The 24,374-nt window shown below is 39.1% G+C and overlaps 1 protein-coding gene across 2 annotated transcripts in view; it reads left to right on the top strand.

Moving 5' to 3' along the window:
• The window catches only part of OXSR1 (oxidative stress responsive kinase 1), a 94,350-nt gene that overhangs the window by 19,067 nt on the left and 50,909 nt on the right, over positions 1–24,374 (top strand). Inside the window, exons 3-5 of one of the 2 annotated variants that reach the window (XM_030930698.1) lie at positions 6,886–6,994; positions 9,451–9,587; positions 14,947–15,088. In XM_030930698.1, the coding sequence (XP_030786558.1) occupies positions 9,497–9,587; positions 14,947–15,088 (233 nt within the window). In that variant the 5' untranslated portion in view covers positions 6,886–6,994; positions 9,451–9,496. The remainder of the gene's footprint in view (positions 1–6,885; positions 6,995–9,450; positions 9,588–14,946; positions 15,089–24,374) is intronic. The other variant, XM_010357248.2, reaches the window with a different exon arrangement.

The following is a 24,374-nucleotide window of genomic DNA, read 5'->3' as shown; positions in this document are numbered from 1 at the left end:
TGTTGGCCAGGCTGGTCTCGAACTCCTGACCTCAGGTGATCCGCCTGCCTCAGCCTCCCAAAGTGCTGGGATTACAGGCATGAGCCAGTGTGCCTGGCTGGACATTTCCTTTTAAATATCATTTGACATTCTTGAAAGCAATATTTTTGTTCTTACATTAGGGCCTTTTAAAGACATGCGAATTTGTTATATTTTATTAAAAAGAAAATTGATTAGATATGTGTACATTTTGCTCATGTTTCAATAAGCTTTGTGTTGCAAATATAGTTTGCATATATTAATACTTGGCAAATAAGTAAAGGGGGGGAAAGTACATTTTAGTAAAGCAAGTTTAAGATACTTGGGTTTTTGGGGGTGGGGGAAGTAAGCAGGTAAGATCTCACTACATACTGAAGAAACATCAGGAATGCAGAGAATACCTGATTTGTTTGTGATACCAGGACCTGTTCTACAGGATACTGATATCTGAGTGCCAGGGGCTCTATTCCTGAGAGATGTGAAATCCTTCAGTTTTCTTAAAAAAAAGTCTGTGAGATCAGTGTACTAAACTTTTGATGTAATATTAAAATTTATTTTCAAAGCCATCTTTATTATAATGCAACACTCTTTGGGTTCTCCAAAGAGTGCTGATGTAAACTGGGCTAACAGGTGTGTATCATGTATAACAATTACTAGTGAGGGGTCAGTGTATTGCTTCTTTCTCTTGTCATGTATTTTCTATCTGATGACCTTTGCTAAGTGTGAGGGGAAAATCAGCTATCAAATCTTACTGCATTTATTTTTTTCCAGAGATTGTACTCCTATGCTTTTCTCTAAGAAAGACACATTGTAGTATTTTGAAATATTTCTCTTGTCTGACAGATGCTAGGACTAAAGTCATTGGACATCTGTGGGGAACATCAAGAGGCTTAAAATGTTCCTTCTATCAGGTGTTTCACATCTAGTTAAAGAGTTAAGGTTCTTGCCTGTCGTACCAAGGCAGAGTGTGACAAATGTCTCAGGGGAGGTATAAAGTAATTTGAAAGAGGGCCAGGCATGGTAGCTCATACGTGTAATCCCAGCACTTTGGGAGGCAGAGGCAGGCGGATCACCTGAGGTCGAGTTTGAGACCAGCCTGGCCAACATGGTGAAACCCCGTCTTTACTAAAAATGCAGAAATTAGCCAGACGTGGTGGCACGCGCTTGTAGTCCCAGCTACACAGGAGGCTGAGGCGGGAGAATTGCTTGAACCCTGGGAGGCGGAGGTTATGGTGGGCCAAGATTGTGCCACTGCACTCCAGCTTGGGTGACAGAGTAAGACTGTGTCTCAGAAAACAAACAAGAAATGGCACAAAACTTATATAATACAAAATTTAAAATAAAATCCAGTATTTAAGAACCTACTGCTGGGGACGGTTGCTCACGCCTGTAATCCCAGCACTTTGGGAGGCTGAGGCAGGAGGATCACTTCAGGCTAGGAGTTCGAGATTAGCCTGGGTAACATGGTGAGACCTCGTCTCTAGAATGGGAAATAAAAAAATTAGCTGGGCATAGTGGTATACGCCTGTTACCACAGCTACTTAGGAGGCTAAGGTGGGAAGATTGCTTGAGCCTCGGATGTCAGTGCTGCAGTGAGTCATGTTCATGGCACTGCACTCCAGCCTGGGTGACACAGAGTGAGGCCCTGTCTCCAAAAAAAAAAAAAAAAAAAAAAGCAGTGTGAAAGAAAGGGGAGGAAGAGAGCTTCTAATTGTGAAAATGGAGGGCTTTGTGGAAATGTTTGTGGCCTGGGCCACCAGGGCTGTGTAGACTTTAAACAGGCATAGATGGCAACTCTGCCTGGCAGGGGTTTAAAATCAGGAAAGAATAGTAGACAGCCTAGAGACCATAAAGAAGAAATAATAGGTAAAAAGAATTAGGATTTTATTTGATAGGAAATGTTGATAGCTGCAGAAATAGAGGCAAATGTCTTCGAAGTTTTTTTTTTTTTTTTTTTTTTTTTTTTAAAGGAAAATGACTTCATTAGAACCGAGTTTTAGGAAGTTTAGTTTTGTAATACTTTTTAAAACATAATAACCTTATTGATATAAAATTCATGTATCATAAATTACCATTTAAAAATGTATAATGCTATGTTTTTTAGTATATTCGCAAAGTTGTGCAACCATCACCATCACCCCAAAAAGAAACTCCATACCCATGACCACTCATTCTTTATTCTTTCCTCCCTTCAGCCCTAGGCAATAACTAATCTACTGTCTGTCTGCATAGATTTACCTATTCTGGACATTTCATATAAATAGGTTCATACAATGTGTAGCCTTTTGTGTCTGGCTTTCATTTAGCATGTTTCCAAAGTTCATTCATATTGTAGCATGTATCAGTTCTTTTTTCCTTTCTTATTGGTGAATAACAGTCCATTATATAGATATACCACATATTGTTTGTCCTTTCATCAGTTGTTGGGCATCTGGGCTGTTTCTGCTTCTTGGCTTTTATCAGTAATGTCGTGATGAACATCTTTGTGCAAGTCTTCATGTGTACATTTTAGTTTTATTATCTTGGATGTATACCTAAGAGTAGAATTGCTGGGTAATATGGTAACTCTGTGTTTAACTTTTTGAAAAATTGCCAAGCTATTTTCCAAAGTAGATGTACCGTTTTACATTCTCACCAGCAATGTATGAGGGTTTCAGTTTCTCTGTATCCTCACCAATACTTGCTATTGTTCATCTTTTTTGTCATAGCCATCCCAGTAGATTAATTCTGTAATATTTGGCAAAGTGAATTGCAAAGGAGTAAGAGATCAGTGGCAAAGAGACTAGTTAGTAGGCTTTGCTGTAGTCTAGACCAACAACTTTGTAAAACTTTGAAAATAAGACCCTCACTAAGAAAGATATATTTTATCATTACCTGGTATTTAAAGATATATATTCATAAATATTATAACTGAAACATTTTCTTTTCTTTTTTTTGAGGTGGAGTCTCGCTGTGTCGCCCAGGCTGGAGTGCGGTGGCCGGATCTCGGCTCACTGTAAGCTCCGACCTCGCCCGGCTAGTTTTTTTTGTATTTTTTAGTAGAGACGGGGTTTCACCGTGTTAGCCAGGATGGTCTCGATCTCCTGACCTCGTGATCCGCCCGCCTCAGCCTCCCAAAGTGCTGGGATTACAGGCTTGAGCCACCATGCCCGGCCAACATTTTCATATTATGTAGAATGTACTCTCATTTTCTATCCTATTTATTCATCTTTTAAAAATACAATCCACTAAATTTATTTCATGACCCATATAAATTATAACACATAGTTTGAGGTACACTGGGCTATACAGAGATATCGAGACTCTAAATTCAGGCAGTGATGGTGGTAATGGAAAGGAAAACACAGATTTCCTGGATGGAAAATACGTTAGTACTAGAATGAGCACTCAGTTAAGGCAGAGACTTTATTTTGTTTATCGTATATGAATGAATGAATAAATTAACTTTATTTGGGTGTGTGAAATGGAGGAAAACTGACTACATTTAGGGAATTAGAAAACCAGAAAGTAATGGTAGAAATGATGGTGAGTGAATTTCAGGAAGGAATAAAAAGTTACCATTAAGAAAAAAAAGGCTTCAGAAAGCTTGAGGTGGAGAACTGTATAGTTCAAACAAAAAATCTGGCTCTAGCAGACAATAAGAGATTTTCAGGAAAGCAGTTTCATTAGAAGGGGTAGAATTCACTTTATTTATTTATTTTATTAATTTATTTTTTAAATAGCGACAGAGTCTCACTCTGTTGCCCAGGCTGGTCTCAAACTCCTGGGCTTAAGGGATCTTCCTACTTCAGCCTCCCAAAGTACTGGGATTACAGGGGTGAGCCACTGTACCTGCCCAGGAATTCACTTCTAGGTGGTTGAGGAAGCTGCTGGGTCATTTAAGTCAGTATTCATATACCACTCTTGTGAATCATTTATGTATTTATTTTTCTTTTTGAAAGGAGGAAAGGATAACTCTACTGGTAGTTAAGGTACAAGAAGATTTCCCCTTCCCCTTTAAAGGAATAGAAGCAAGAAAAAGAATATTTAAGCCCCTTTTCATCTTTGAATTTTGTGTTTTTTTGATAGTCTCCTGCTAGAAAACCCTTTGTAGTACTCCCCTTTCCAGATTAAAGCTCAAAACCCTTAGCTTAACATTTAAGACCTTCCACAATTTGACCCTAACTCTTTGCATTGTCACTCTGTCATGTGATTTTTCTTTCCTTCACCTTCCCTATCAGTTAGTCACCAAATCCTATTGTTTGTACCTCTCTATTATTATCTCTTGACTCTTCCCTTTTCATTCATACTGCCACTAATTTTTTGACCTTTTATTTTGAGATAACTTAAAACTTACAGAAGAATTGCAAAAGTAGTACAGAGTTTCCTTCTGCTATCCACCCAACTTGCCCTTTTTTTTTTTTCAGACTTGCCTACCTTAATGGTTCTTTCCTATAGATTCTTTCAACATTTATCTTTTTTTCCTTTATGCTTTTTCTCAGCAGAATCATCTTGCAACATTTAGCATCTTTACTACTCATTTGGTACCTGTATGCTCTCTTATCTGTTTCCTCTTATATGTACTTATAGATATTAATATAACTGTAGTACAGTAATCAGAACTGATAAATTAGCTGTTTATCATTTCTCCGTCATCTCTCACTCACGTGGTGGCAACAACCTAAACAGAAGCCTTGTCTCTAGTCTTGTCTTCTTCATTGATTTTCTATGTGGCATCCAAGGGTGATTTATGAAAATGTATAATATAGTTAAACCTTTGATATCTTTCCATTGCTGTTAGGATGAAGCCTAATTTTTTAATATACTTTCAAGGTCCTTTATGATCTAGTCCTAGGTAATTAAACAATCAAAAATCTTAAAAACCTACTTCCTTTCCTGTTGGAGTGTTAATGTAGGAAACTTCCAAGCCTTCCATGTTATGACTCCTATTTTTTAATGTGCCTCTCCAATGAAATCATGTAGTGTCTAGTTCTTGCCCTGTCAAGCTGTTTATTAGTCTGTATTGTAAAGTAGTATTTGTCTAACTTCTTTACCAAACTGTAAGTTTCATGAGGACTCCCCATGGTGATCGAGTACCTAGCACTATGCTTGGCACATACTAGGTATTATAGTAGGCGCTTAGTATTGTAAATATCTGTTGAAAACATGAACTTCTTATCCTAGACAGATTTACTCATTGGATGTCTTATGTATTTCATCATTTATGAAAATCATATGTGCCTACCATCTTGTACTGTTATTTCTCCCATCCTATAGAATTAAACCTGGTTCCCACCTCTTCTGTAAAGGCTTTTTTTGTTCACACTTGCCTACCTTAATGGTTCTTTCCTATAGATTCTTTTAACATTTATCTTTTTTTCCTTTATGCTTTTTCTCAGCAGAATCATCTTGCAACATTTAACATCTTTACTACTCATTTGGTACCTGTATGCTCTCTTATCTGTTTCCTCTTATATGTACTTACCTTATCTTTGAAATTCTGTATAACTTTGTTGATAGCAAGGTGCTATCAAGTTCTTTCTTCCTTTTCTTTCATATTTACTTAGCTTTTAGTACAGAAGACTGTGCTGGTGACTTTGGGGTTGCAAGATATATATGACAAGATCCTTGCCATAAAGGAAGTTGAATTCAAGTAAAGAAGATGAGAAATTGGAAGTTAGCATTTATTGAGTACTCCTCATGAATCAGGGATTATGAATGACTTTCACACAATTGATCTTACTGAACAAATCCCAAGGGCATAGCGCAGGTACATTAATAGGTGAAAGGCCATATAAAGTGCTGTAGTATTTCATTCATTCAACAAATATTTATTAAAGGTGTACTGTGTGCCGGGCATAATGATATGTGCTAAGAACAGTTTTAGTTCTCACTGAGCTTACAGTTTTGTGGGGGATGTGAAAAGAAATACGCAATTATAGTATGGTCAGATAAGTTTCACAGTGATTGAGAATCTACTTTTAAGTACTTGCCTTCATGGAGCTCTCAGCCTAGAAGGGAGAGACAGACAGATAAGCACACAATGTACTATCCGGTATTTTATGTACCATGATGGGAGGAGATATACAGGGTGCTTGGAAGCTAAGAGAAGGAGCATCTAACTAAATCCGGGAAGCTGGGAGGAAATTCTGTCTAGACTGAGATCAGAAGGAAGAATTGGAGTTAGCTAGGCAGAGATGATAGGGGAAGTGTATTTGAGACTGAGGCACGATAGGGTTGGGTTAAATGTCCAGAGTTAAAAGAAGCAGGTAAACAGAGCTCTCATCACACAACGCTTTATAAGGCATTTTGTCATACCAAATCTAATTTAAAATCATAAGCTGAGATACAGTAAGCTTAGACTTTTGGCTCAGATTTCTACTCTGGATTTAGTTTTTGACATTGTCCTATTTCATTTTGTTTATCTTTAGTGTGAGAATTGTTAATCATTTCACAAAAACAGAATGAAGTAATATTTTGCAAAGAAAAAAAAAGTCCCTACACAAACTATAAAAAAACCTGTTTATTAGTTAATATCCTTTATAGCTATAAAACCAGATTTCCCAAGATGGTTCTTCAAGGGCACCTTGAAGCAAAAATACATGTCCCAAAGGAGGCCTCCTGGAGTGTTGTGCCAGGGTGTGTTAAATAGAATGTTTCTAGTTTGAAAGATTACTAGTGTAATGAGTGGAGGAAGAAGTTGAATCAGAGTGGACTGAGGGAGACAAAGTGGTTTTATTGGTTTAACCATTCTTGAAGAAATCAGAGTCATGGAGATCCCAGAAAGGTGTGACAAAATCTTGAGATTTCAAAATCTGGATTTGCTAACTCACAACATTTGTTTTAGGCTTGCATATAGTGAATTATCATGTTTTCTCTTCTTTGTAGAAAGAAATTCAAGCCATGAGTCAATGCCATCATCCTAATATTGTATCTTACTACACGTCTTTTGTGGTAAAAGATGAGCTGTGGCTTGTCATGAAGCTGCTAAGTGGAGGTGAGTAGAGTACAAGGAAATGCTATAAGTACCATGGTTTGAAAAGTTAATAAAAGTTTCCTTTTCTATTATGATTTCGTTTTCATGGACATTTGCATTTGAGGACATACTGAAAATATAGTATCTGCTGAAGATGCTAATCTATGAGCCAAGACAGGTTTCACACATTGCATTTGCTTCATTTCGTTGTCATGCTGCTTAAATCTCTCTTAATTTTTTTTAGAGACTGGCTAGCTCTGTCACCCAGGCTGGAGTGCAGTGGTGCAATCATGGCTCACTGCAGCCTCAAACTGTTGGGTTCAAGTGATCCTCCCGTCTCAGCCTCCCAAGTAGCTGAGACAACAGGCATATACCACCATGCTCAGCTAATTTTATTATTTAATTTAATATAATTTTTTTTGGAGATGGGGTCTCACTTTGTTGCCCAGGCTCATCTCTAACTCCTGTCTTCAAGAGATCCTTCCACCTTGGCCTCCCAAAGTGCTGGGATTACAGGTGTGAGCCATTGTGCCTGGTCTAAGTCTCTCTTATTTTAGGGTGCTTCCTTCTTGCTTCCTCCCTTCCATGATGTAAACTTACTGAAGAGTCTAGGCCAGTTATCTTGTAGAATATGCCATATTCTGGATTTATCTGATTATTTCTTCTTGGTGGTATTTAACTTTATCTGTAGTCCTCTATTTTTTGTATATTGAAAATTAGATCTAAATTCTTGGTTAAATTCAAGTTAAATATTTTGTGGGAGGATACTTCTTAGTGATGCTGTGTATTTCATATTGCATAACATCAGGAAATATTTGCTATCTGGTTGTATCTTTAATAGTGATGTTAGTTTTGTTTGCTTAAGATTAGGACAGCCAGGCCTCTCCATGGAAAAGGTAACATTTTCCCCTTTGTAGCTAGCAGGTAATCTGTGACATTTTACTTTGTGAGTATCCAGTGAGTGTCCAGTTCTCCATAAGTCTTTTATCTTAATGGTTTTCACATTCGTTGTTTGAATCCTTGTTTGAGTCAGTTATTTCATCAGGGGTTGTAAAACGGTGAGTTTTCTTACAGCATCATTTCTTTTATATTTATAAACTGACATCCTTATATGAAGAACTTTTCCATATCAACTGGGACACTGATTAATCTGTACTCTAGTTCCTACCGAAAAGGCAAGATAAATAATTGAGTCTTTTTTAAGGATCAAGTTTTAGAGTAAAAATTTTGTTTAGTAATCGTCTCCAGTAGTAGAGAGGGTTTAAAAATTTTCCTTTTTCCAGTTGGTTAGGACCTTCACTTTTTTGAGTATTATTATAGATCCAAGGATTTTTATGTATTCAGTGTCTTTCCATCAGTTATACTCTATTCTTTTTGGTATGCAGGTTGTCCAAAATTGTCAGTGGGAGCCCTTTCAGAGTCACTCTTGTGTCCTCTTGACCTGAACTCATCAGTCTTTCATTACATCCTTAACTTTTTAGTTCAAGATTCCCTAGGGTTATATTTGTATTCATTTATTCAGACCCTGAATCAGCCAGTACTCTAATGAGCTTTGGTATTTTTTCCTCTGGAATGGTACTTAGAAAGCATAACTTGGATGCTTGGAGTGCTCATTACTACTCTAGTGTAATTGCTTCTAGAGCTTGGAAATACAGTATATTAAAAATAAAATTATAATTTGACATTAATACAAGTTTCCAATACAAGTTTAATGTCATAGATTTTTTAAGCTTGAATCTCTTTTCCTTTACACAGAAAATTTTGCTACCCAATATTACCATAATTACTTAAGTGCTTTATCTTGCAGTATATGTACAATTATTTCTACTTTATTCTTACAATAAAATATAAATATTGCTGATTGCAAACTGTGAAACCTTGGCATGTATAGATCGAACATTTGTTTTGGTTACCCAAAAGCTCATGCCATTTGGTAAATTAGTCATTTTGCCAAGGCATGGATTTGAATCACATGGCAAGACTGGTAGGACTAGTGAGTGATGGAGCCACACTGGCCTTCCTATCACTATGCTGGTTGGTTTTTGCTTGCATGTGTATTTTGTGGGGAGTATGATTTTCCATCTTAGAATGTAGAGTTACAGAAAAGATAATCCATATTTGTTTAGTTTGCAATTTTATTGCTATATCTCACTGAACACCACACTTCCCCAGAAAGACTGTAAACAACATAAGGCTTTAGAATTAAATTTCAGTTTTTCTACTTAGCAATTGTATGTCATTGGGAAAACTCTTTCAGCTCTTTGAAACTTTTTACTTGTCTGTTAAATGGGGATACCTTTCTGCATTTCAGGGTATTGATGAGGAGTATATGAGATGATACATGTAAATCATGTATCATGTGCTGTACTGACATGTAACAGGTGCACAAGAAATTTTAGTCATTAATAGTAATAAGCCCTTGCCATTTGATGCTTTTCAGTGTAGCCAGAATCACCTTTTTGTTTCAATCCCATTAGTGACACACTGGAGAAACTGGATTGCTTTGTTAAAGGCCCTGTTCATATGATGGTTGGAAGCCTTGCTAACACCTACCACCTTTCAAGATGGTGGTCAAGCATGGTTCTTTCAGTATGGAGAGATATGGGAGTATTAGGTAATACTGTGTCTTTCGTTATTGATCACCTATAGCATAATTTTCTTTATTTGTAATTTACAAGAATATGTAATACAAAATTTGTAATGTTTTGCAAAAAAGTCCTCTGATGAGTGGGAATAAATTGCTGCTTAATTCTCTCATCCATACCTGTATGCCAGCCTATGCTTTCTGCTACTCCTAGGCAGAACGACTGTTTTTTTTTGTTTTGTTTTGTTTTGTTTTTTTGTTTGTGTGTGTTTTTTTTTTTTTTTTTTTTTTTTTTTTTTTTTTTTTTAGAATTCCTGTCCCTCTCTCAGTGAGTATATGTTTTGATCATAGAAGGGGCAGGACATGTAGATGGGTGGGATGTCTTTTAAATGTAGCTCTTTGTCCCTCTTGGTCTTAGGTTTTCTGGGACATTACCCAATTTTTCTGGCCTAGCCCTCAGGAGATTTCCTGGAGGATAATTTTCTAATGTGTTCCAGTTAGTCATAACTCTTTTTATAAGTGCTTATATTTTTATGAGTCAACATGATCATTACATCTAAACCTTTTAAATATTAAAAATTTTGCACTTTTTAGGAAAATGAAATCTTGCTTTTGTTGTTATAAAATGAATAAACATTTAAACCAAGGTGATACATTAGGCAACATTTAGAAAACAAAAGTTAGAACTAAGCACAGCTTACATTTTTTTTTTTTAAACAGGAAGAAGATGTGTCAGGATTATAGCTTAATTAAAATGACATTCATCAAATACTTATTGATCTCCAGTACATTGGTGAATAAAGCCATCAGATCCTTGCTCTTGTGGGCTATGGGAACAAATTCCAGGAGAACTTAACCTTATTGAGGGAGAACAGTTGCAGTGGGATTAACTAAGATTTGCCTCTGGAGATGATGTCCACCTGAGATCTAAAGAATAAGTAATAATTGGCTGGGTGAGGTGGCTCATGCCTGCTATCCCAGTGCTTTGGGAGGCCAAGGCAGAAGGATTGCTTTAGGCTAGGAGTTCAACAGCCCAGCCTGGGCAATATGGCAAGACCCTGTCTCTACCAAAAATAAAACAACTAGCTAAGTTTGGACCTGTAGCCCTGGCTACTTGGGAGGCTGGAGGATAGCTTGAGGCCAGGAGTTTGAGGTTACGGCAAGCCATGATCTTGCCACTACAGTCTAGCCTGGGTGACAGAGTGAGACTCCTTCTCTAAAAAAAAATTAAAATTAAAAAGAATAACTAATAATTAGCCAGGTGAAATAGAGGCTGGAGAAGGATGGGAGATGTGATTCAGCTAGAGAGAATACTGTGGAAACGGGAATGAAGACAGGATGGAGTGTGTATATGTCTTGAGAACTGACAGATTCACAGTTGGAGCAGAGAGAATGAGAGAAGAGGACTCTTGGAAGAGGCTTACTGATAAGCAAAGGCTCCCAAAATTAAAAAATTTAAATAACCAGAGTTAACAGAAATATGTATAGGGTACCTTCTTTCACATCAACTTTTTCAGTCAGAATATTGAAAACAAAAGCGTAGTTTTGATTTAGGAACATTGTACTGATGTAGACTTTAATAAGTTAGTTAAATCATAAAATGAATAGTGAGTGTCACTTTTATCCCACCAACCAGGTGTACATCCTGGATAAAATAAGTTTAATTGTGTCAATATTATAATCATTTAATGATGCTTCCTTATAACTGTAATATTCCTATCTTTGCTAATTAAAACTCTCATGTTGAATGTTGGGATTTATTACTACAGGAAGTTAAGCTTTAGAAGTTAGAAGCACTTTTGGTATAAATAGCTATTTCCAGTTTATTAGCACCAAACTGCAAATGTAAGCTTTTTAGAAATCAAAGTAATTAAGAAAACTTCTGAGAGGAAAAAAGAGTTACCTATAGTACTTAAAGGGAGGAAGTGTAGAAATGCAGAAATCTAAGGTAAATTCACTGTCTGAGATAGTTGTTTAAGGCTGCCCTCAACTTTGTCTTTTTCTAAGAGATAAAGTGCATGGGGACTTCCTTGATCTAAAGGAGGACCCAGATAAAATGTCTGATATTAATAGTGACCACCTTTGGATGTTCAAGCAACAATGGCAGGGTTTTAAAATTTGTATAACATCTTTTGGTCTAAAATGGAATATTCAGACCAAGCAAACTTTGGCCCCTTTGAAACCTTCTGAGGCTTAGGAAGACATAGTAGTGGCTAAAGATTGATTAAAACTTCTTAGAGATACCAGTAACTAAATTGAACGAGTTGATTTTATATTTAAAGAGTATCTTTTCATACTAGTAAAGTGAGGAAATTAATTTGTTGATGAGGTCATTAGTTTGAGTTATAATTTTCAGACTTAACAAGTGTCTGAAGACAGCAGCCACTTCACTACTTTGTCAATATTATTTTTATATTCTATAATGATTTTATTGGACAATTAAAGTTTTGCATTGCTTTTTAAATGTTCCATGCCACAGGCCTGACAGGGAATTATTTTTTGGGAATAGATAATCTACATTTAAACTTTTTGCTTTGTTACAAAATTTGTACCAAATACCCTGTTTCCCATTATTTGATTTATTTACTTTTACTCTGAAAAATGTTTGGATTTTAATGAACAACTTTCATCAAAGTAATGTAAGTTGTTGAATGCCTTTTAAAATCCAGCTTCTTGGGCCCTACCTCAGTTCCCTTGAATAACTGTCTTATAGGGCCTAGGAATATGCATTTTTACTAGCTTGCCAAGTAATTCCTTCACACATTAAAGTTTGAGAACAGATTATCCCTATGTACTATTTCTTACAAATTGTGCATGAGGACAAGATACTACATACGCGGTTATAAATTTTTCTTGTTATTCCTACTTTAGGTATTAATTGAGTCATTCAGTGATAATCTGCCCCCTTTTGCTTAGCGTATTTTCTCTTCACCTTTCTCTTAGCTGACATGAATTCTTCATAATTTTGATGTTTGAGGATGGAGGATTATAAACACCGTCATCGAGTTAGAGACTACAAGAGACTTAGAAAACCAAATGGATAAGAAGCGGGGGATCTTACAGGACCATTATCTCTCAGTTAAGGATGAAGGTCTTAGTGACGATTCCTCCACCCATGAGAATTACATTGTTGGGAGGAGTTTGAAACTGAAGATAAATTGTTACGCCAAAGAAGGGTTTCTTACATAAACTTTGTTCACAATGTCTGTTCTGGATATACACTAGAGATGTGCATTGCTTTAATCTCCCCATTGATCATTGGATGATGTGAAATCAATAAAAATCTAAAAGTTTGAAAAGGAGTTCCTGCTTCAAACTCTTTACAGACTTAGTCACTTTTTATGTGCCCCAAGATATTTGATGCTGCATTTATTTGATCTACCAGACTGGAAGTTCCCTTAAAGTCAGCAATCATGTCATGTATATCTTGTCTATCTTGTCATATTTGGTGGCACCCAGTCTTAGATCTCACATGTAATGTAATATGGCTTAATTGTTAAGTGAATAAGTTGTGTTAATTTTTCATTTCCAGTAGGAATTGGTTTTCCTTTGCATTCCCTATTTTAGATATTATGTTATAAACAGTGTTTATGATAATTTTAGGTATTACATTATAAACAGTGTTTATGATCAGTGTTAATATAATTGTTTTCTTACTAAGCAGTACTTATGTGACCTGGATTTCTTGAACAGTGAAACATGTGGCCCTTTGGTATAATCGCTTTGCTTTGGGGATTAATGTGTGGTTGATTAAGCAGAACAAACTTCTTCCTGAGGTCTCTCCCCTTCTGGATCACAAACTTATGAATTCCAGTAATGGAGAGGGGAAAGAACCACTGTAATAATGTGTTAGGAAGACCTGTCTGGAGAGTGAGCCTCTCTGGTTCACTCTCTTCAGAGAATAAACTGCCTATGTTCTATTGGAGGTGGAAAGTATTAGTGGGCAAGCCTCAGGGAGGAAGAGGGATCTGAGAATCTTATTCTCTCTTATCTGAACTTTCAACCGGTTTCTCTGTTTTCAACCCTTTCCTTCACTCCTTCCTCACATAGGGTACTTGGTGTGTGTAGTTCTGAGCCTTTCTGGAGCTCTGGGTAGGGATCACTTTGTCCTAAATGGCATAGCTCCTCTGCAAGCACTGAAGTTCAGATTTCTCCACTGTGCTTATTTACTTTTTCTTTTTCTGCTATCTTCCAGAATATTGTTGCCATCTCTCTTCTGTTATCTTTCCTGTTCTCTTTTTAAATTATGGGTTTATGCCTTTTTAACTAAGTTTACCAAGTTAGTGGATTTTAAGTAGGAGCTAAAATAAGCTTGTGTTCAGTCCTTCATGTTTTTGAGAATTCCATCTTCTTTCTATGTATTTGGAAGTATATTTTTTCTTGTTAAGTGTGTGAAGCAAAAGTACCCAGTAGGGCAAGTTTTTAAGAGAACTGTGTAAGTGGTTGTTTTGATTTTAGTCTTGATCATTGAGGTCTTGTACCAAGAAATGGATATTGAATATTTCTGTGCAGTCTTGTACCAAGGAATGGGTATTGAATATTTTCTGTGCAGTCTATGTAATGTTCTAAACTTCTTGGCACAGTTGCTAATGTTGTTTTGTTTTGGTTCTGTGATTGTTATGGGCCATTATACGGCCAGAAATCTTACAAATTTTCACCAAACTTTTTACTGATTATAATCTTCAGTTTTGGTAGTCAGCACTGTGTTTTTAATTACCATATAGGTGTCTTTTCCTCCTCTGCCTTCAACCTTTAGTGGGAGCATTATTTCTTATCCTGGAAAGTTTAGGATTGATAACACGTCTGGACTGTTACTTTAAAAGAACTGTAATTTTTATTCTTTTTGTATTTGTCTTTGCCTTAGCTAGTTTATTTCTATAATTTATTAACCTGAAAAATAATTTTAGTCCTAAGTTAGTTTGTGTATGTATGTGATCCTTACCCTCCAAGTATTTCGCTCCTGATTTGATTGGCATTTCAATTGTATTTTTATATCTTTAGTCATACAGCAGTGCATATTCTAATCTGGTGTCAGAAGCCTGCATTGGTTTGTGGTATCTTATAATAGTACTGACGAGCATGGTTTACTTAGGGATTATTTAGGGGCAGTTAAATATTCTCTACTACCTCTTCAGATTCTCTCTATACATCCAGAGGAGATGCTGGCATAATATACTATTTGAATATTAGCAGGCTACTTTTTGTTTTAGATTGGAATTGAAAATAAGTTACTAATTTTAAACTTCTGTATTTCCTCATATTTGCTGTTTTTTTCATTCCTACACAATTAAGTTTATGAAAAGGTTTACATGTGTTTTGATTCTAAAATGGATCTGAATTATATTGAATGATTTAGAGATTTTTAGAAAATTATGTCTTCTGTTTTCAGGTTCTGTTCTGGATATTATTAAGCACATTGTGGCAAAAGGGGAACACAAAAGTGGAGTCCTAGATGAATCTACCATTGCTACGATACTCCGAGAAGTACTGGAAGGACTGGAATATCTGCATAAAAATGGACAGATCCACAGGTATGTAAAAGACAACACTCTTGTGTTATATCATCTTATTAAGGCCATTCCCACTCTTTTACAGAATCATGATCTCTGAGTGTTATCATAGCTCTTTGTATCACTAGTTTTAGTACACTGTGGTTAGAGTCTTAATTATACAGCTGGTAAACATTAAACAAGTACTTTAGTGAAACCAGAAAATGTAAAAACAGGAAAAATTCATAATTTCTTATCAAAAGGCAATCACTTGATAACATTTTGGAATATTGCTTTCCATTTTCTTTTATATGGTTAAAAAATATCTAAAACAATACTGTATATGTGATTTTGTCTGTTGCTTTTAAAATTTTACATTATATCTTCAGTATTTCCCTAAATTATTAAAAACTTTTTGTAAAATAACATTTTTTTAATTACAGCCTTTTTTTCTTTTTTTTTTTTCTTTTTAAACAGTGTCTGTCTTAGTCACCCAGGCTGGAGTGGCATGATCATAGCTCACTGCAACCTCAAACTCCTGGGCTCAAGTGATCCTCCCACTTCAGCCTCCTCAGGCTAATTTGTAATTTTCATAAAGATGGGGTCTCGCTATGTTGCCCAGGCTGTTCTTGAACGCCTGGTCTCAAAGCGATCTTCCTGCCATGGCCTTCTAAAGTGCTGGGGTTACAGGCATAAGCCACTGTGCCCAGCCCTTTTTTTTTCTTCTTTAATAAATAAGAACATTTTAATATTTCATGATTCTATCTAAATGATCTGTCTTAGTAGCTAAGTGCTCTGTTTAGGTTTTGTGTATAGGCCCTGGCATACTATTGTGAGCTGTGATTCCAATGATAATTTGATTTTTAGAGCCCTTGCAGTGCTTTTCTAGTCTGATTTTTTTTTCTCCTGGCACTGTGGGAACTTCCATTCAATCCTTGATCATGCCATCTATGGGAGTGGAGTGGATTTCCCTGGGCCGGTTGCTGCCAAGTAGAGAATACGTGGTAGATGCTGGACTCAGGACTCATGGATCTGTGAGCATTCTCCTAGTCCCCATCATGTGGACTCCCACCTGGTGCCAGTGGGGCTTCCATTCAGTCCCTGTTGATATTGCCTATGGGGATGGAAGGCTATTCCCTTGGACCACTCTTTGCTCCTGGGTAGGGAGTTGGGAAACACTGGACCTGCGTAGTCCTTTGCTGCTGGGTGGAGGGCTAAGAGATGCCAGCTGTGCCAACTGGTACTGCTGATGTGGGTAATGTGGGCCCACTGGCTATACTGCATATGGGGGAGGGGATGAAGTCCCCTGTCTGCTCTTTAGGCATGGTGGGCTCTCCTGCAACTCCAAGTATGGAGTTAGGGATGGGACCACCTATTAGATTTCTGCTAGACTGCCCCTTTTCTGCTCCTTTAGGCAGAGAGAGAACAGGCTTGGGGCTCTTTTTGATATATGTCAGTCAATAGTTCTGGATTTCAGGGCTTAGCAGATTAAAGGAAAGCTCAGGAAACTTTTTTTTTAAACCTTTCCTATGATGCTGAAAAACTCAGGAAACGTAATGCCATGTTGTCGTTCAAGTTCTAAGGCCCGTAGGCACTCTGCTTTCCTCCTTTCTCCTTTCAGAGTTCTTTTATGATTGTCTGTTGGATTATTTCTGAGAATTTTAGATATATTTAAAGGGGAGGAACAGGGAAGTATAAACCTACACCATTTGGTTCGGGACCAGAACTAGTCCCTGGATTTGGAATGGAGACAATTTTATTTAAATCTATTTTGTTCCTGGGTTCAGATTCTGAGTGTGTAGTGTGACATGTTTTCATATGATACATGGAACCATTCTCCAAATATTTTATGTTTATATTGCTTTTAACATTGTGATGAACACTTTCCTCTGTGATTTTTATAATTTTTAAAGATCTGGCTTTCCATAAAACACATTTTAAAGAATCTTAAAAGACGTTGCCAAAGTGCTTTTCAGAAATGTAGTGATTTGTGCATCTATTAGCAGTGCATAAGAATGTAGATTCACTGGTCCCTTGCTAGCCTTGCCTATTAAAATTTTTAATTTACACATTTTGATATATGAAGAGTAGTATCAATTTTGACATCTTGGATTATTAGTGAGGTTGGACACAGATTTATGTGAAGCAATTGGTATTTCCTGTTGTGACTCATCTGCTTGTGATTTTTGCCTATTTTTCTTTTATTTTGAAATGGGGTCGTGCTGTGTTGCCCAGGCTGGTCTTGAACTCCTGGGCTCAGGCATTCCTCCCACCTCAGTCTCACAAGTAGCAGGGATTACAGGCACATGTTACTGAGCCCAGCTCAACTTTTGCCTGTTTTTCTACTGGTATCTTCCTGCCTTTTTTTATCCTGAGCTTTTTATATATTAAAAATTACTCTTTCAGCTTGGCATAGTGGCTTATGCCTATAATCCCAGCACTTTGAGAGGCTGAAGCGGGCGGATTACTTGAGCGCAGGAGTTTAATACCAGCCTGGGCAACACAGACCTTGTCTCTACAAAAAAGTTTTTAAAAATTATTCAGATATGGGCCGGGCATGGTCGCTCACGCTTGTAATCCCAGCACTTTGGGAGGCCGAGGCAGGCGGATCACAAGGTCAGGGAATTGAGACCATCCTGGCTAACACGGTAAAATCCCGTCTCTACTAAAAATACAAAAATTTAGCTGGGTGTGGTGGTGGGTGCCTGTAGTCCTAGCTACTCTGGAGGCTGAGGCAGGAGCTTGTAGTAAGCCAAGATTGCACCAGTGCACTCCAGCCTGGGCGACAGAGCGAGACTGTCTCAAAAAAAAAAAAAATTTATCCAGGTATGGTGGCGCACGCCTGTGGTCTCAGCTACTCAGGAGACTGAGGTGGGAGGATCAAGTGAGCCCCAAAGGTTGAATCTGCAGTGAGCTGTGATCATGCCATTACACTCCAGCTGGGGCAACAGAGCAAGACTCTGTGTCAAAAAGAAAAAAAAAATTACTCTCTCCGTTTTTGTCTTTTAGTTTTGCTAAAGATACTGTTTGGGACTTGGGCTCCAAACAGGCAACTTGTGGAACAAAGGGACAAGAGGGAGTCAGGTTATTAGAGCATGATTAAAATCTTGAAAACTGGATGAGGCTGATGGAAAATCAAGACAGGTCAGTGGACTAGTGATCTTTGAAATCAGAGTAGTCATAGTAGAGTAGTTGAACAGTTATCTCGAAAGATAGGAGAGTGGGGTGTCTGAATTAGTAATTTCATAATTGGGTCAGTTTTGGTGATAACAAGATAAAAAACGGAGGAAGTAGATGACCCAGGTAGAGTGGAGGAGGGGGTCTTTAGAGATGGCATCAGTGAACTCAGAGGCAGGATATTACATGGATTGTCTCTGTGATTGTTAAAGTTTCTTGAGATAAGGCAAGATGACTTGGAAAGCAAGACTTAATGAACAACAAAGAGAGACAGAAAGTATAATATTAAAGCTGGATGGCATGAGTTTGAAGGGAACTGACTTTTCTTTTTCCTTTTTAGAGACAGATTCTCTCTCTGTCACCCAGGCTGGAATGTAGTGGCATGATTGTAGCTCACTTGCAGCTGAAACTCCTCAGCTCAAGCAATCGTCCTGCCCCAGCCTCTCCTACAGTAGCTGGGACTACAGGCATGTGCCACCATGCCTGGTTGTGGGCGAAAGAGTACCTACGTGCCAAGGCAAGAGACTGAAGGCACAAACTGTTTCAGTATAATAAAGAACATAGTTAGAATAAGAATAGTCATAATACAAATTAGATATAGAGATGATCATGGACAACTATCAATTATTTTTATAAACATTATTAATCATTAGCTTTTAATATTACTCTTTGTTACATTACTAATATAATCTAGGAATAACCGGCGAGTATAGGGTCAGGTGCTGAAGGGGCATGTGAGAAGTGACCTAGAAGGCAAGAAGTGAGCCCTCTGTCACGCCCCCATAAGGGCCACTTGAGGGCTCCTTGATCAAGCGGTAATGCCAGTGTCTGGGAGGACACCCATTACTTAGCAGACCACGAAAGGGAGTCTCCTTTCCTAGGAAGAGTCAGGGGACACTGTGCTCCACCAGCTTCTTGTGGAAGGCTAGATATTATCCAGGCCTGCCCGCAGTCATCCGGAGGCCTAAACCCCTCACTGTGGTGTTGTGCTTCAGTAGTCATGCTCCTTGTCCATTTTCATGTTCCTCCCGTACTCCTGGTTTCTCTTTGAAGTTCGTAGTAGATAGCAGATAGCGGTAGAAGGAATAGTGAAAGTCTTAAAGTCTTTGATCTTTCTTATAAGTGCATAGAAGAAAACGCTGATGTATGCTGCCTTCTCTCTCTGCTTTGGCTACCTAAAAGGGAAGGGCCCTCTATCCTATGATCACGTGACTTGCTTCACCTTATCACTTAGAAGATTCACCCTGCTTTCCCTGCCCCCCTTGTCTTGTATGCAGTAAATATCAGTGCACCCAGCCTTTCGGTCTCTGCATCTTGATGGTAGTGGTCCCCCAGGCCCAGCTGTTTTCTTTTTATCTGTTTGTCTTATGTCTTTATTTATTACAATCTCTCTTCTCCACGCACAGGGAGAATACCCTCTAAGCCCTGTAGGGCTGGACCCTACACCTGGTTAATTAAAAAAAAATTTTTTTGTAGAGATTGGGTCTTCTTGTGTTGCCCAGACTAGTCTTGGACTCTTACAGACTCATAGGGGAACCACCTTGGTGGTCTTGGATAAGATCCTGCGGAATTCTCTGATTACCAGGCAGAGACTCTTCTTCTCTTTCCTTGCTTTCTCCCAAGCAAATGTGGTCTCTCTGTCTCTGGGCAGAGTTGTCTGGAGCTGGGGGAGGGGTGACACAAGCACCCCTGTGGCCACCACCACTGGGACTGTCCTGGATCAGACTTGAAGACATCACAGCTCTGGGTCTCCCCCAGGGCCCATGGTAACCACTACCCAGTTATTTCTTATGTTGTTCAAGGCCTTAGGGCTCTGCAATCAGCAGATGGCAAAGCCAGCCAGGCCTGTGTTCCTCCTTTCAAGGCAGTGATTTTACCCTTGCCCTGGGTGGGTGCAGAGATGCCATCAGAGAGCCAGGGCCTGGAGTCAGAAACCTTAGGAATCTACCTGGTCCTCTGTTCTACTGCAGCTAAGCTGGCATCCAAACCACAAGACAGAGTCCTTCCCACTCTCCCCTCCCCTTTCCACAAGTAGAGGAGTCTCTCCCCGTGGCCACCACTGCCCCAAGCTCATGGCAAGTACTGCCTGGCTACCCCCAGTGTTCAGTTGGGGCCCAAGAGCTCTTCAGTCAGCTTGGGGTGAATGCTGCCAGTCCTAGGACTCTCCCTTCAGGGCAGCTGGCTCCCCTCTGGCCCAGGGCAGGTCCAGAAATGCCATCCAAGAGCCAAGGAATTGGGGACCCCAAGAGTCTGCTTGGTGCTCTACCCAACCATGGTCCAGTTGGTAACTAAGCTGTGAGACAAAGTTCCCTTTACTCTTCCCTCTTTTCTCAAACAGAAGGAGTCCCTCCGTATAGCCACCATAGCTTGGAATGTGTTGGGTCACACCTGAAGCCAGCATGTCTCTGAGTCTCACCTAAGGTCCACAGCAACTACTGCTTGGTTGCCACTGCTAATTATACAGGGACCAAAGTTTCCTTAGTTAGCAGGTGATGAATCCTACCAGAACTAGGTCCTTTTCTTTAAGGCAATGAGTTCCCTTTTGGCCCAGGGTGTGTCTAGAAATGTCATCTAGGAGCTACACTCTGCCTGGTACCCTGTTCCACTGTGGCTGAGCTGATATTCAAGTTGCACAACAAAGTCCTCTACTCTTCCCTTTATTCTCTTCAAGCAGAAGAAAGGAGTCTCTCCCAGAGCTGCAAGTGTGCTGCCTGGGGTGGGGGGAAGGGGTGGCACAAGCAGTCCCTTGGCTGCCCCACTGGTGTCGCACTGGGTTGTGTGCTCTGCAAGTCCATTGGCTCCAAGTCCAGTACAGCACCAGAACTTGCCCAGGAATTGCATTCTTTGTAGCCTTGACTGCCTTACAAATTTATTTAGGACCCCAGAGCACTTTAGCCTGCAGAGGCACGACTTGACAGAACTCAGGTTCTGACTGCTGAGATGGGTAATTCCCCCTGGCTAGAGCCAGTCTAAGTGCTTCCTCCATGGGTGCTGGCTAAGTTCTACCTGGCGTTGCTTTCTGCTGTGACAGAACAGCACTGAGTTCCAATGCAAGCACAGATTCTCCCTCTGTGTCCTGCAGCTACTGCCAGGGGGTGGGGAAGGGGTGGCATTGACAATTCAAGACTGTCTTTCCTATCACCGTTAGTGTCTCTAACAGTGATGTGAAGTTGAAATCAGGTACTGTGATCATTCACCTGAGTTTTGGTTCTTAGGAAGGTGCTTTTTCATGTAGGTAGTTGTTCAATTTGGTGTTTCTGTGAGGAAGATGATCAGAGGGTTCTGTTTGGCTGTCTTCCATTGGATTTTTCTGTGGGTTTAGAAATGAACATTTTCTAAGTTCAGTTTCTGTTTTCCAGTTTGCCTGGGTTTCATTTTTGGATAGGCCATAGCAGGGGCCTCTTTGTCTCCACTGTGTACCTTTGGCCAAGAATATGTTTGTCTCTATCTAGACTGCTATGACAGGCTAGTAGAGCCACTGTTGACCTGCTCCTGCTAGTCACCCTTCAGAATGTCACTTTAGTTGACAGTGTCACTGGCTATAGATGTTGCCTACCATGTCCAATCAAAGGAGCCTCTTTTAACTGTGACAGAGAAGCTGCCAGTCTTCATGGTCTGTCTGCCTTAGAACCTCCATGCTGACTGAGCTGGGCTAGGAAGTGTTGGGGCTAGTTCCAGAGCAGAACACCATAGAGTCTCAGTGTTCTTACCTGAAGTGCAGCTGTTTTTCAAGCATAAAATGTTTCTCAGGTTGATTTCCAGAGCACTGAAATGGTTGTGTTATCATATTTGTCCAGCTTTAAGATTGCTTTTTAAGGGGGAAGATTTATCTGTTTTCTTCACTCAGCTGTAGCTGAAAGACTCCACTCTTCATGTGCATTTGGTTGCCTTGAGATTGTCATAAGAAATAAATACATTTTTGTTCTATCTAAAGAAATTCCTAAAGAAAATCTCTAAAGAAAAAAAGTTGCCGGGCGCAGTGGCTCAAGCCTGTAATCCCAGCACTTTGGGAGGCCGAGACGGGCGGATCACAAGGTCAGGAGATCGAGACCATCCTGGCTAACATGGTGAAACCCCGTCTCTACTAAAAGATACAAAACACTAGCCGGGCGAGGTGGCGGGCGCCTGTAGTCCTAGCTACTCCGGAGGCTGAGGCAGGAGAATGGCGTAAACCCGGGAGGTGGGGCGGAACTTGCAGTGAGCTGAGATCCGGCCACTGCACTCCAGCCTGGGCGACAGAGCGAGACTCCGTCTCAAAAAAAAAAAAAAAAAAAAAAAAAAAAAGTTATTATATTTTGTATTTGTAAAATTAATTTTGAAACAAAAAACTTTATATATTATCACATGCATGGGTAATACATTGTTGTTATTAATCTTACTTTGCTGGTGAAAAAAGAGGTCTTATTAGGGGATTTGCTGAGCTTATACAATGGGTCTATAGAGTTTTTCAGTGGCTTATAAGCTAACTGAGGGCAATTCTGAATGGGAATTCCCAGGACAGTTTTAACAGTGACATTATGTCAAGGTAATGTTTTTGAAATGGCAGCATTTTAGGCCACTTTTAAAAAGGATGTTACTCACTTAGTTAAATGAGAGTTGATACATTATGCAAAGTAGATGTTATAGTCATACAAAGTAAAGCAGAAACTGAATTTGTTTGTGCCTGAAATTGATATGAATCCACTCATTGCATTCTTAAAAAGAAAAAAAAAAGACAATGACCCTAAATGTATTTTGGGTTAATTTTGCTATTCATTATAGAAATTCTAGATTTGTAAAGGTTTAGGAAAAAGATACTTTCATCAGTGTTCTGAAGTAAAAACTTTGACTCGGCCGGGCGCGGTGGCTCAAGCCTGTAATCCCAGCACTTTGGGAGGCCGAGACGGGCGGATCACGAGGTCAGGAGATTGAGACCATCCTGGCTAACACGGTGAAACCCCGTCTCTACTAAAAATACAAAAACTAGCCGGGCGAGGTGGCGGGCGCCTGTAGTCCCAGCTACTCGGGAGGCTGAGGCAGGAGAATGGCGTAAACCCGGGAGGCGGAGCTTGCAGTGAGCTGAGATCTGGCCACTGCACTCCAGTCCGGGCGACAGCGAGACTCCGCCTCAAAAAAAAAAAAAAAAAAAAAAAAAAACTTTGACTTGAAAAAATAGATATATGGATATGCTAAATAAAAGAGGACAACACAATATATTTAAAATTAATCTCAGTGGCAGACTAAAATTGTATTGAGTTAGTGACCAAAAAAATGTAACAGATATTAAGTCGATGGATACTCAGCTTCATTGATTAGCACAGTCTTTCTTAGCAGTCTTTAGAAGCAGACTGCCTAGATTCAGATCCCAACCCTGTCACTAATTGGGTAACCTCTGGCAAGTTACTTAATCTCTTTTGCCTTATTTTCTCATCTATAACATAGGGATGCAATAGTATCTATCTCATAAAGTAGTTGTGAAGATTAAATGAGGTAATATATACAGTGCACTTAGAATAGTATTTAGCACACAAGAATCAGTGAACAGTCATTGTCATTATTTTGTACACCAGAGGGTGGCAAACCTTTTCTGTAAAGGGCCAGATAGCAAATATTTAAGACTTTGTGGGTGAGATGTTCTCTGTCACCACTGCTTTGTTTTTCTGGTATGAAAGCAGCTATAGACAATCTGTAGCTGAATAGGTATGGTTGCGTCTTTTACAGAAACAGGCAGTGGACTGGATTCAGTTTGTGGGCTGTAGTTTGCCAACCTCTGATTTACAGGGCTATAGAAGATTATTGTTTTTCTTTCACATAATAGTCTGAGCATAAATGACATCAGTCCAGTATGATGACTCCATGGAGTCAGGGACTCAGGCTCTGATATTATTGCTCTACTAGCTCTAAGTTCTTGCTTCATGACCCAAGTTGATTTCCACCACATCCACATTCCAGCGGAAGGAAGGAAGGAAAGGGGAAATAGAGGTTATGCCATTTCCTATTAGCAGTGGTTCTCAGGACATTTAGCAATACCTGGAGCCATTTTTGGTTGTCATAACAGGGGCTGGAGTTGGGGAGTGGAATGTGCTACTGACATGTAATGGGTGGAGGCCAGGGATGCTGCTAAATTTATCCTATCATGTCCAGGAAACCCCTTACGACAGAATTACCCAGC

The sequence above is a fragment of the Rhinopithecus roxellana genome, chromosome 1 (genome assembly GCF_007565055.1).
Source record: "Rhinopithecus roxellana isolate Shanxi Qingling chromosome 1, ASM756505v1, whole genome shotgun sequence".
Classification (NCBI taxonomy): domain Eukaryota; kingdom Metazoa; phylum Chordata; class Mammalia; order Primates; family Cercopithecidae; genus Rhinopithecus; species Rhinopithecus roxellana.
This window is presented reverse-complemented; position numbering and strand designations above follow the sequence as displayed.